Source organism: Apostichopus japonicus, chromosome 6 (assembly GCF_037975245.1).
Source record: "Apostichopus japonicus isolate 1M-3 chromosome 6, ASM3797524v1, whole genome shotgun sequence".
Classification (NCBI taxonomy): domain Eukaryota; kingdom Metazoa; phylum Echinodermata; class Holothuroidea; order Aspidochirotida; family Stichopodidae; genus Apostichopus; species Apostichopus japonicus.
In genome coordinates, this window is record NC_092566.1 from 5580128 (window position 1) to 5593121 (window position 12994).

The following is a 12994-nucleotide window of genomic DNA, read 5'->3' on the forward strand; positions in this document are numbered from 1 at the left end:
TTGATTTATTTTTTCTTGTATTTCACTGCATATTACACATGAGAAAGTAATACAAATGTAGCAAAATATACAAAGCAAGCCAGGATTTCAGATAATAAAAAGTGCATCCAAAGATAAAGAGGGATTTTAAAACAAGCTATGATTGTCAAGAAATTTTATCTAGACTAGTCATCATGTCCTGCAGATAAATAAAAACTTGTTTTAAAATCATTCATTATAGAGATGAGTTGCTCATTGCAATAACATAGTTATATTTAAGCACAGGAACAGTGAAAGCCGCACCAAGGCTGGAAATATTTATATCCTACATTAATATTCAGTATTCATAAACTATACGACACAACACACTCCTACATGATACAATGATGATATAAATATTAAATTTTGTTGTTTTGAATGTGGAAAATATTTATCCACCAACAAACTTAACAACTTAACTGTTCATTTTAATGTCCACTTATAGGCCAAAACAAACATAACAATATCTTACTTTATTGAAATTGCTTCAAAATTGCAATAGTAACCAACTATTTCTTGTTTTAGTAATAGGAGGTTCAGCTGTTTTCTCCAACAGATTTCTTTCTTCATGTTATAATGTTATAAATATAAATCAGAATTAATTCATAACCCATAACTTTTTAACTATAAGCACATATCTCAACTCAAAAGTTTTTGAACTTTTGAAAGCAATAGGATGTTTGAAAAGTACTGTTTTTTCTTCCAAAATGTGAAACCCTATGGTAATAATCGTATTGGAAGTTGCTCTGAACTAATATATATTTTGTCGCAATTAAGAGCAATGCAACTATTGTTTACTATCTTCTACTAGACTACTGCTAGGAGCTTTACAGAGAATCTCCCCAAGCTATTCAATAGGGTAATTAAAAATATATTAAAAACCCAAATTAACCTTTATTACCCTAAAGGAAATTCCACATCAGGGCAAAGGAATTATTCTGGTTGTCTGAGGGACAACCAAGCCATACAGTTTGGTTGTTCACACAGCAAAGTTGGTTGTCTGAAAATTTAGCACAATATCAAGGATCCGTATGTCACTGTAGGATGTACACTGTAGGGGAGATGGGTAGGTTGGTGAACAGAACACCAGCTTTGGGGTGGTAGCAATTTATCATTTTAACTTTTGGGAGTACTAAGTTACAATTTAGTTGCAAAAAGCTAGTTGTCCATTGGACAACCTACACAGCTGATGTGGGATGACCGAACAGACATTTAGTTGTCTTGGACTACAGCTCTACGATAAAAAAATTTGCCCTGCGCATGATGTATAAGGTAATTTTTTGTCAGGTCTTCCAAACAGCAATGTGTTGTACTTACTAATCTATGAATAAAATGAAACTTTTGACACAGAGTTATCATTAAGCCTTAAGGTAATAAACTGGTTGTCTGTCGTGAACTTCAAATAATATCTTGAAAGACGAAATGCGAAGCCATCTTAGACAACCCTTAAAAGTCAGCTGTGCCCTAACAGAATCAATTTTTAGCATGGTAAATCAAATAGGCTGCTACCACACGGTTCTCTGTAACAATGGATACTATTGGGTTAATTTACTCTCACTACTGCTCAACAAGATCACTGACTTGTTGCTCTTCCAGCGGGAGATAAACGCTCCCGTTGAGGTGACTCGGGGGAAGATGGTACTTATTCTTGGTTTCCTTGTGTCCTCGATGATATGTGTAACCTTTGAGGCGTGCCGGGTACTGGAGATGTTTGGGTGTGGCCCTGTGCACCACCTCTTGGTGAACCAGTCCGAGTCTGTGGTCGAGATGTTGGACGAACGGAATGGTCTATCTTCAAGATGTCTGGTTTGTGACTGAGAGGTCTGAGTGACGGGTTACCTAGTTGAAAACAGCAAAAAAATAAAACAATACAAAAAGAATCCTTCATGTAAGATCCTCTCAGAGGCATACTAGCATAACCAATAAACCCCAAAATGAAATTGTCAGGGTTTGAAATAACCAACAACACAGTGTCGCTATTTCATCTTTTTGATTTTCTTTTGTTTGAGACAGTAGAGGTTAACTTTGCTATAGTACCATACAAACTTTGACTTCCTTGTCACTTTAGACCAGGTAACTGTCATTATCCCTGCTGTAAAATTGGCTTTACCATCAAGTCCATCTAGATGTTGGACATTTTGCGAGCAAGTGTGAAGTAGAACAGTATTACAATAAACAAAAGGGCGAGGAGGGTTGGGGCTGGTGGGGGGGTGGGATTTCAAGGATATCTAATGTTACCTTTGTATATATTCTGATTCCATGACACAGAAGCCCAAGTATATTTGGAGATTCTATAAAGGTGATTAACAAGGAACGCTTATGCCTTAAGGGTAACAGTCCCTTTAGGTACTGCAAAATGACACAAACCATACATCTAGTTTAGTACAGCAAACTATCAATAGGTCAATGTATATGCTGAATGTGAATATATACGTACCATTGCCATCAAATTTGAATTGTTCCCTGGGAGAGCCGGGTAATTTCTTGTCTCCCTGGTAGGAATATCTGGAGAAGCCGGTACCAAGTCTACCCATGCTGGTACCTGCACGGAGCCTGGGGGAGGGCCTATCCATCTCTGCGTACCCGTTTTCAACAATCATATTTGACGGTGGTTGAGACATTGGTCTGAAATCCAAGAAGCTATCGAATGGAGTCACTGCTGGCTCCTCCAGCTGTTTCCAGTAGGTGTCCTCAGCTCCAAGAGCCACTTTAATTATGTTCAATGCCAAATCTTTTTCTGTGGAAGGAGTAGAAAAACAGTTATTTGTTTTTCCTTCATAATCACTGTTATCGACTTTCACACCCTTATTCCCTTACGACTCGATTTTAAGAAATGAATATTTGATGATGAATGCGAAAAATTGACATCAAAGCTAGCTCCTACATATATATAGAGTACATGGGGAAGATGCCTGAAGGGAGATATTGCACCTGCTCCTCACCCTACATCAGCACCATTTACAGCAGGCTTACCAACCCCCCCCCCTCTCCTCAACCCCTCCACCCAAGAAAAATATGTATACATCACATACCAAATAGGAAACAGGAGTGCTTACCTTTATCCCCACTGGAGACCAACCATTCTTGCACTGCTCCGATTGAATCTGTTTGTAAAATTTGACACAGCATCTCTAGAACCTACAGAGGACAGCAAAAAAGGAGTTAATTGGGTTACTATGGAAATGGTGAAAGGAGATAAAATGGTGAGTTAGGTAGCATGGTGGAGCACCAGCAAAGTACATTGAAGTAAAAATTTATTTACAAAATGTAAGCCATGATAATATTGTTCACTTGTCATTCCCTCCCTGCATGACGTAGTCTTAAAAAACAAAACATTCAGCTTAACATTAAGTGCAATGAAAAATAAAGCAAAGATTTTCTACAAAAGTGTTGTTAATTTAACAGCAAGGGCATATCTTAAATTTAAACTGCTCTTTAAGAAACATAAAATGAGTTCCAAAATTTATTCCAGAAAAACAGACAATTTTGTTTTCTAGTTTTTTTACTAACTTTATTTCGAGAAATACTGGTAAAACAATGAAAACATGATAACAATGATGCAGAATGGAAGTGAACTTTTGTTGTCGATGTAGAAATTGATATACAGACAACTGACTGGGAAACTTATTTTACAGAATCGAGGAAGATTTAAATAGCTATAATCATTAACACAGTTAGTGCGAAGGGTTGCACACTTGATTTTCTCAACAATAGTTTGCATGCCTCATAAGCAATCAAGCAAGATTTTCCTTAAAATTTGTAATTTAATTTACATATATACTTCTTTTCTCTTTGTGCAACTGGTATTCAATAGGAGATATTACACTGTAAGTCAACTAGACTAACATACTGCTCCATCTGTATGTAACTCTTACTGTACTTAGATCGAGAACATGTATCAAAATATTTGCAGGTATTACAATAACTTGGTCCACATGATCCTCACCTAACTCAAAAACCAACTTCAAAGAATTCAAAAAATGGATAAACAGCTATGCCTTTTAAACTGGATCACGACTTATGTTACCTTGAAACTATCGTATTACCTCACCATAGAAATGGATACTGTTTAGGAGAGAAATTCTACAGGTAGACATGACACTACCAGCAAAGTGGTGCTGTGTAGCTTATCCCAAGGCTTTGAGAAAGGAATTACCCCGGTAGTAACAGTTTGGAAGATCTTACAACAAGTACATCAAAGTGGTGGACTTACAGATCCGCCTTTACAATGATTTGGGTTTTTGAAGGAACTGATTTCATTCTAAGCAAGTAATTAAATGTCAGAAGTGACCAGGGAGCTTTCATATACAACTTTTTCTTTGTTCAGACTTTGTGAGATTATATTGGTTTTGAAATTTAAAGTAAATGTAGCACTGTGTGTGTTGGAGACATTGAAATAACTGATCCTACACACATGGTGAATACAAGTTGAATGATATGACTGAATATAACCTTTCAGACAAACATATTTGTTCAATGCCACAGGTAAGGCGATAGCGGCAGATGAGAGTGCAAATGAGAGATGGTGGGGTGGAGCAGGGGGGGGGGGAAAGGGGGGAGTTTGGAGATTCCCTCTTGGCTCATTTTTCTTCTCCTTCCATACCTTTTGCAAGAAGTATTACTGAGCTACAATATCTTTTTCACCCACCAAATTTTCATTGCTCTGTTCTGGAGCTATGTGGAGAAACGGTTCCCTCTGTCTCTGACGAGATGCACCCCTGGACATTGCCCTTGATGGGGGCGGTATTAATCTACCAGTCTCAGCTGAATACACACTGGTCCTCTTTGGCTGTTCCCTCTGGTAATCCTTCACCTCTTTAGGAAGTCCGAGCCCTGCCTTATCTACCAGGGATACCAATTCATTTCGCCAATCATCAGTATAAGGTACTGTGAGTGCAACAGAGAATTACTGTAAAACATCAAATAATTGTGTACTGTAAGATGACATATAACAAGAGTAAAACAAAAGTCCTAGGTAGATACGGTGGGGGGAGGGGTAGGGGAGGACAGGGGTACGAGAATACATGGCTTACGGAATATTATCTGCTGGAAAGTCAAAATTCCCAGAAAAACTATTTCAACACTGTACTTTTGAAATTGTGATAAGCTAAGACAATGTGGCTTGAGATTATTGTAGAATGGAGATGTTTTACAACAATCACAACATGAAGCTGAACACAAAACTAGTTGGACTGCAAAGAAGACATGTTATTGGCTTGATAATGGTGGAAAATTCAACTTCTAATCCCAGGTCACATGGTATTCTCACGATTAACAGAAAACAAAATATTCACAGAACGAATGAATGAATAGTGCATTTTCATAATAAATAGAAGACTGATGTTTGTGATCAATTGCTGATGAACAATAAAACCTGTCTAATGTGCTATCTATAATGAACTTCTAAAGTATACTATGGATGACATTTCAGTGTGATGAGAAAAACTTTCAGGCTTTAAGGTGGATTCAGGCTTTAAGGTGGAACCTTTAAACTATGTATCACTTTGTCTAAACTACCTGTTATAATGACTCAAGAGTGTATGAAAGACCAGTGGTTGGCCAGCAACTGTTTTCTCATGAACATCTATAGGCTTTGTCAGGAAAATGGTGTTATTTAAGGAAAGACCAGAATTCAGTTACCCTGACACAGCTGTAACTATGCATAGCAAACATTGCTGACCATGGGACTATAAAAAAGAAGGTAAAATGGTCAATTTTTTTAAATCAACCAGAATTTTGAGCTCATATCCAGAACTAGGTATTACCATCATTTTTGTAAGTTTGCTAATCGAATTAGTAGCCTCTGTAGCAACTTTGCAAATCTTACACACAAACATGCTATTTGGAACAAAATCCTTTGGTACTTTTAGAGGTGGATTTAAAAACACAAACTTCCCATAACATCTTCAGAGAGTAATTCTGTAAATTGAACTTTGTGAAAGTGGAATTTTGGAACGACTTGAACAAGTTGAGCAGAAAAGTTGAGTAAAATCATAAGACAGTAGCCTACAGATGAGTTTTTTTTTAGTTTTGGTTATGTAACATTACTATCATTCATAAGTAAGAAGTGTCTAAACTGTTGTTAATATAGGTACAAACTACAAAAGACTACAAACTAAATCTAAGATTTTGCCGAACTATTTCTATTTCTTACAATGATTAGCCAAGTCCTTGAACCCTTTAGGGTAGGTGCTCATTCCTGTAATGGTGTTTATTGGGTAACGATGGGAGTTGAGTACAGGGTTCTGGTTGAATATCCTGTAAGGAGCGCTTGAAATGCGAGGAATGTGAAATGAATAAAGGCTCCTCCTCTCGGCAGAGGAGGGAGCCCTGAGCAGATTGGATGGTTCTTTAATGCTGCCGTCGTCATGTACAGCACATATTGGCACATCCAAGAGGCCTAATGGAAGGAGATGAAGAAATGGAATGAAGTAAAAATATGAAATGATATGGTGAAAAACCATTCTTTTCAGCTTTTTTTTTTTATTGGAACAGACATTTTCAAACAAATGATTAGTGGTAAAATTGAAGGAATGTACTCCTTTTCTTGCTTTTTTAATTTTTTGACAGATAAATGGAAGAAATCAAAGATGATGATGAAAAGTATCAACTGTTTAATAATGTCTGGTATCAAAAAAGCTGGAAAGAATGTAGCTTGGGAATCAGGATATAGCGTCATGTGATATGAATGTTCCCGTTATTACTGAAAGGGTTGTAGAATTTAGTTATGAATTTGCAACATTAATCAATCAGAAAGAACTGATCAATAAAATGTACAATTTGTATCTGTATTTGTTCCCTAAATTTTCTTTAAATTGCTGGTGAAATTTCATATCACATGGACACTGCATACTGTTCCCAGGAAAGTCATTTCGACATGCACATGGTACTCGTTAACTTACTCAGCCCAAAGTTTGGATCAGCCCGTTCTCTTACTGAGACAGGGTTCTTCTGAAAATATTTGCTGGCTTCAAGTTGATTTACTTGGTGGGCTTGTAAAGGTGGATTGATATGGTTTGGATGGTAATTTATGGATTGAATTGGCAGCCGTACTGGAAGAGACTGCCTCACGTCAGTGTTCCGCTGGTTACGAAATCGTAACCGTGGATACTTAACAAACCCGTCATCGTGCACTGCACAAATTGGGAAATCTAACAGACCTGGAAAAAGATGCGAAATCTATTGGATCAAAACATTCACATAGTTAGCAAAATGAATTTTTCTTGAAGACTTACCAACTATGTAAAATCCATTCTATTAAGCAGAACAGTTTTATATTGCTGTAAGAACCAGTTTAATGTTCAACATAGGAATTCATTCTGCCAATTAATAAATAAGAATTCTGTGACTCAATGCTTCTCATTGTACAGGGTGCAGTCAAGGAGTAATAAAGTATAAATAATTTGTTTGCTGACAGTTTTCAGCAACTTTTGCCTATAATTACTGAACATTGTGTGTAATATTCAGCTATAGCTTGATCTACATACATGTTTTGGACATATACTTAACATTCCAGCAAAGTTTTTAAGCACCATCTGTAATTACATTAATGCAACAGTGTACCAAACTACGAAATATTATACTATTTTAAATTAATATTATATTATTAACTGTACCGATCACTTTGACAAATGATATTACTGTCCTTTGGCCCTCCACTTTCTTTTTTTCAGTTCTGAATCATTTCTCCCAAATACGGTAGAAAGCCCAAGCAATGGTCACCCATGCGTGATTGACCTTTGATAACAATTTCAGTTCTTGCGCACCTGCAAAGTATTTCCAACACCACATTTAACATTCAATTGTCTATATTTGCCCTTCTTTATGCACATGTATAGCTTTCAACTTTTCATGATGCTGGCAATTACTCATGCAAATCTTGACCTGGACACTTTGGCCTACACTCTCCACTTACCTTTAATGTGTCTGACACGGCCTGGTTGTGGGTTGTGTCTTGCGAAAAAGGAGCTTTGGGTCAACTGACCAAACCGTACTTTAGCACCAGTGGCTGGTCTGGCACCAGCAAAATCTTTTTGAGTCATTGGTAGCATGTGGGTTTTGGCATTGTGTTCAGGAACAGAACCCAGTGTACTCCTTACAACTAAGGGTTCACCTCCCTCTGGTTTGAAGAGTGGCATGATGGCAAAATCGTCTCCACTAGCTGAAGAAATTATCGTGAAAATTCAAACTAAATCAAAGTACAGAACAAATGTCAGTTCTAAACCAAAAAAAAAAAAAGGTTTGGTCACTACAGGTAAGTATTGGGCCTCGGATACAATAGTCTACAGCAAACAGAACAACTTGTATTCTAACCTAAACATTCACTTAATCTTTTACGATTATTAACGATACGTGTTTAAATACAAGTATTAACTGATGCTACCAAGTTAATGTAAACCATTAATTTAAAGTTAGGCCAAAGTAAGCAAACTTACATAGCGTTGATCCACCTGTTGTTCGCTCACTTGTTAGTAAATGAATCCTTAAATCCCGTCTTCGCAGCAACTGTAAATTATGCCTTCTGTTTCTTCTTCAAAATTTACTCATATTTATCAAATCAACATTTTCTATTACAGAAAGATAATTGGCTTTATTGCTAAGGGACACTGTTTGGCAATCTCAAGCACTCGTTGTCCTGTCTGATCTGATGGGTACGCATGGGGTACGGAAACAGCACAACCGGTTGCTCTGTGTTGTTCCGCTTGAAGTGTCGGTTGCTATGCAACAGGCTACTTTCACTTGTACGAAATACATGTCCCACCGGTTTGTTGATCTTCACGCCATACATTGACAACGGATGTCCTCTAGGCCTTGCGTTCAGACAATTGGTATTACGTAACGACATCAATATTACAATAGAGTGCGCAGACGGTGTCACCTTGAGGACACTTCACAATCGATAGGATGAGTGTTTCGTCACATTGTTGGAAAACAGATGAATTTAGGATCCTCTCAACTACAATATGTTGTTATTATTGTCTGATGCGCTATTGAAAGCGCTCACACATATAAATATCACGGTCATTAACATTCACGTCGTTTATGCATGGCAAGCCATATGGGACAAACACCGCATAATATCCTCTTATTAATTCGAATATATACACAGACAATAACTGGCTTGACTTATAGCTTTCACAACAGGCGCGTAGCCAAAGGGGGGGGGGGGCGACCCACCCCTTGAGCATATTTAAAAAAAAAAAAAATTGTGATATCGCTAGTATTTGCAAAAGAGAAAATGCTAAGATGCAACTTACAATGCCTGGGAAGTGCCATTTCCAGCGATCTGGGAGGCATTTTCAGCCAAAATTTTCTTCTACGCTTCGCGCCAATCATGGTGGCGCTACGCTTAGATAGTTTGCAGAGCCGTATATAGAGAGAGTTTGGCCAACCATGTAACCGATTTGGATTGGTCGAGAGGGAAAACGCCCACACAGGGTGGTAAAATAGGTCCACTTGAAAACTTTATAGCAGACGACACGCATACTCACAGTGTATAGACTATCGTTTGTGTACACGAAAAAAGTACGAAATTATGAAAGAAATGGTGCTGGGGATGCTGCAATCGGTCAGAACATGGATATTGTTGTTTGATTATCCGACTGACCATAAAAGAAGAGGAATTTTTGGAAGTAGAAAGAACAAGATGGAGATCTAATGAAAAAAAGTCTGTGTAGCCTAGGCCCATACTAGCCATAGGCCCTAGTGTAATACGAGTAATGTACAAGCAATGCGAGAATTTTACGTTCAGACTGGTTTATGTAATTACATGCATGGCTATTCTCTCTCGTTTTACGATCCACAAATTCGATTTCAGCTCTCCTAATCATAGGCATGGCAGTTTCAGTCGCACATATAGTTATCCTAATTCCTAGTTATTGTATGCCTAGGCTATGCCTAGCCTAAAAAAGTATCACTTTTAGTTTAATGTAAAAGGGTGGGCTAGCCTCTAGGCATCACGTAAAGCCCTAATCCTTAGTTAAGCCCGAAGCATAAGTTAAGCCTGGGCTTAGTTAGACCTGGACCATTCTTGCTATTACTACAACTGTTATAGCACATTACATAATATGGCACAGTATAAGGCCCAATTCAACTAGGTCTAAGGAAAACAAAGTAGCCTAGGCCTAAACTAGTTAGGCTAGGTCTATACTCATTGGCAACTTGTGGGTTGTGTACACATACAGGCCTAATTATATAGACCCTTTTAGTATGCCATAAACAAGTGCCCAAATGGTTAAATGATCTTGGTTTGTGTTAATTGTCAGCATTGGCCTAGCCTTTTTAGGCTAACATGAATTCAGCCAAATTTTTTCTTCTTCAAAAGTATAGCCTAGGCCTTGGTTTAATTTGGATGCAGTCAACTATCATTTATCAAAGTTGCATCAGTACCTCCTTATTCCCTTAATTGACACCCACATTGACGATTGAAGTTAAAAAAAATCTTTTTAAATTATCTTTAGACAGTAAATTTTAACTCCCTGAATTTCAGGACTTTTTTTACAAATCAAAGGTGACATGTGCTCTGAAGAAAAACTCCTAACATAAAAAGCCACAGTTAGCATACTGTGATAATGACAAACCTGGTGAGTGACAACTAGACTGAAATCCAGTTCCTGCAACCACAGCAATAAAGTCTTTGTTTTAATCAATGCACTTGTGTGTTTGAAACTTTCAAATGGACACTCAATGGCAGTTGGTTAAGATATAAGGTTTTACCTTCATCATGGAGAGTTGAAGGGAATCTGCCTCATCATCTGAATAATGGACTCAAGGATAGCAACAAATTATGATTGGATAATGATTTTGAGTAAGTAAATATCTGGCAATTTGAAAGTTTGTATTATTTTTTTACTTATTATTTAAGCTGTTTAGCTCACACACAAGCAAATGATCAAGTGACAACAACCGATGCAGTATATTTAAAGGTATTGAAGACTTGCCCTAAACCGCATGCCCCGCTCTGAAAAAGTTTACTTTCTGTTGCTTGCAAGTGAAGTTTTTTTTGTGTCGCTACAAAATGCAGACAGTAATGAAACCTGATACCTTGTTATCTTTTATCTAGACCTGAGATGTCCACGCTGCTATGTGCACTGTGTTGTGGGTATTGACTGTGATGTTTGTATTGACTGTACACTAATGTCTATTTACAGATGGTAGCAAGCTGTATGTGTATTTTCTGGGATCAATGGTGGTGTCTAACACTTCTGTTACACCGCATTCGAAACTAGGTCAGATAACCGGCATGAGACGTTTCTTTGTGCGGGAGTCTCCACACCCTTTAAGGAGAAATATTTATATCCCATTAATAGAGAAAGAATTATGTTTCAATTGGTAGCATGCAACTTAAAATTTTGCAAACATTAGATACAATCAAACAATAACAAGGTTCATTTACAAGGTAATCTACTGCCATTTATTTCACATTAGTCTGTCACATCAGAAGGTCACAGCTTTCAATAATTATACAAACAAATTCCCTTGATGGGTGCTTGGTTAGATTCCTGCAATTTTCAAGTTTATCAATGTAATAAGTTCTGAATGTGGCAATGTGGAGAAGCTTTGGGATAATCTGTGGATAAGACTGCCAGACTATCAACAAGATTCCACATCCATGCAACTCCAACTGCTTCCTTCACCTCCTTGCAGATGTACCACATGTCCAAAAAAAAGTCAGCATTTAATTAAAATCTGGCTTCCTCCTGAGCTGGCAAATACACATGAATTGTCAAGTACAGAGGTCAGTGTGAAACCAATGAAAGATCTTCTCAGCTTTCAAGAAAACAAAGACTTGAAGCCAAATTGACAGAGGCCACACTGATACCATTCCACTCTCATAAGATGAAGGTATAACCGTATAACACACACTTCATTTTGCTTCTGCGATGCAGTGCCTGGTAGACTGTGAGGGTCACCCAATGGATGTTTTAACAACTGCCTGGTTTATAGAGCTCTGCAACAGATAATTCATCCTAATGTCTAGTCGTCATCCTGTCATGGCCTTGAGCAAGTTGAACCCACTTCAACACAAAGCAGCTATTGAATTCTTGTCTAGGTACTGTCAAATCCACATCACCATCATTGCTGGTTCCAGCTACGCTGACCATGATAAAAGAGTACAATGAGGGTTTTTTAATTCACCCAACAGAGCTTGCATTCCAGTACCTTTGGGCAGCTGAAAAGATATTCAGAAATTGTTATATATGAGTGTGTTTGTATGCATGCATATGTGTGATTTTCTTGCTTTACAGAACAGCTCCATTTTGATAAGCTATGTAACGCGGAAACCTGCCAATCATATGTTTGAAATAGGACAGGCTGAAACGATTCTTAAATGAAAAGCTTAACGACTTCTTGCATTTTTATACATCACTGTTCAGGTAAGGCCAGTAAGGGCAGTATGAAGAATAAGTAACAATTAATAATTATCATTATGGCCATTTGCTGTCTGCATAATAACAAACTGAATGATGTCATCAGCCCTGTGCTCAGTTGACAACACTGACAAGTAGGCACACTATGTCAGTGTGATCCATTAAACCTTATTAAGGACATGACCGTATAGTATATATGTTAATGGAAAATACATAAGCTACAACATACACCAGTATTCAGTTGTTGCAGGTTTTTTTTTTCTCGACAGACCCATTCAATCTGTTGCACCTACTATAGCCTAGTACTACATTCCTGAGAAATTAACACCACAATATCATTCTTAGGTTTGCCCACAGACTCCCAACTATTGCTAACTCCTACACTCAAGTATATAGTTTAGTTTAGTAGAAAAAAAGACCAGGAGAGACATTCAAGTCCCCATTAAGGACCCTAAGGCTATATGAGAGGAATAAAACCGAGGACATCAAATGTCATACCCAATTACAATGCTTAATGTACTCATCCAAAGTATTCTTAAACCCATTCACACTACTTGCAATTCAACCTTCTCAGGCAAACCATTCCATTCATTCACAACCCTTGT

At 37.6% G+C, this 12994-nt stretch overlaps 1 protein-coding gene across 2 annotated transcripts; it reads right to left on the reverse strand.

Annotated features, from left to right (window-relative positions):
- LOC139968778 (protein TBATA-like) lies at positions 1-9008 on the reverse strand. 2 transcript variants are annotated; one of them, XM_071973150.1, is made up of 7 exons: positions 8454-9008; positions 7934-8179; positions 6173-6418; positions 4667-4905; positions 3075-3156; positions 2456-2755; positions 1-1857 (listed from the first exon to the last, which is right to left on the reverse strand). In XM_071973150.1, the coding sequence occupies exons 2-7, from the start codon at positions 8154-8156 to the stop codon at positions 1661-1663; spliced, it is 1287 nt and encodes a 428-aa protein (XP_071829251.1). In that variant the 5' UTR covers positions 8157-8179; positions 8454-9008; the 3' UTR covers positions 1-1660. The 2 variants fall into 2 exon arrangements, with proteins under 2 accessions (XP_071829251.1, XP_071829250.1); XM_071973149.1 differs by lacking the exon at positions 6173-6418 and adding an exon at positions 6921-7178 and having other exon boundaries at positions 8454-9003.
- Positions 9009-12994: the final 3986 nt, after the last annotated feature.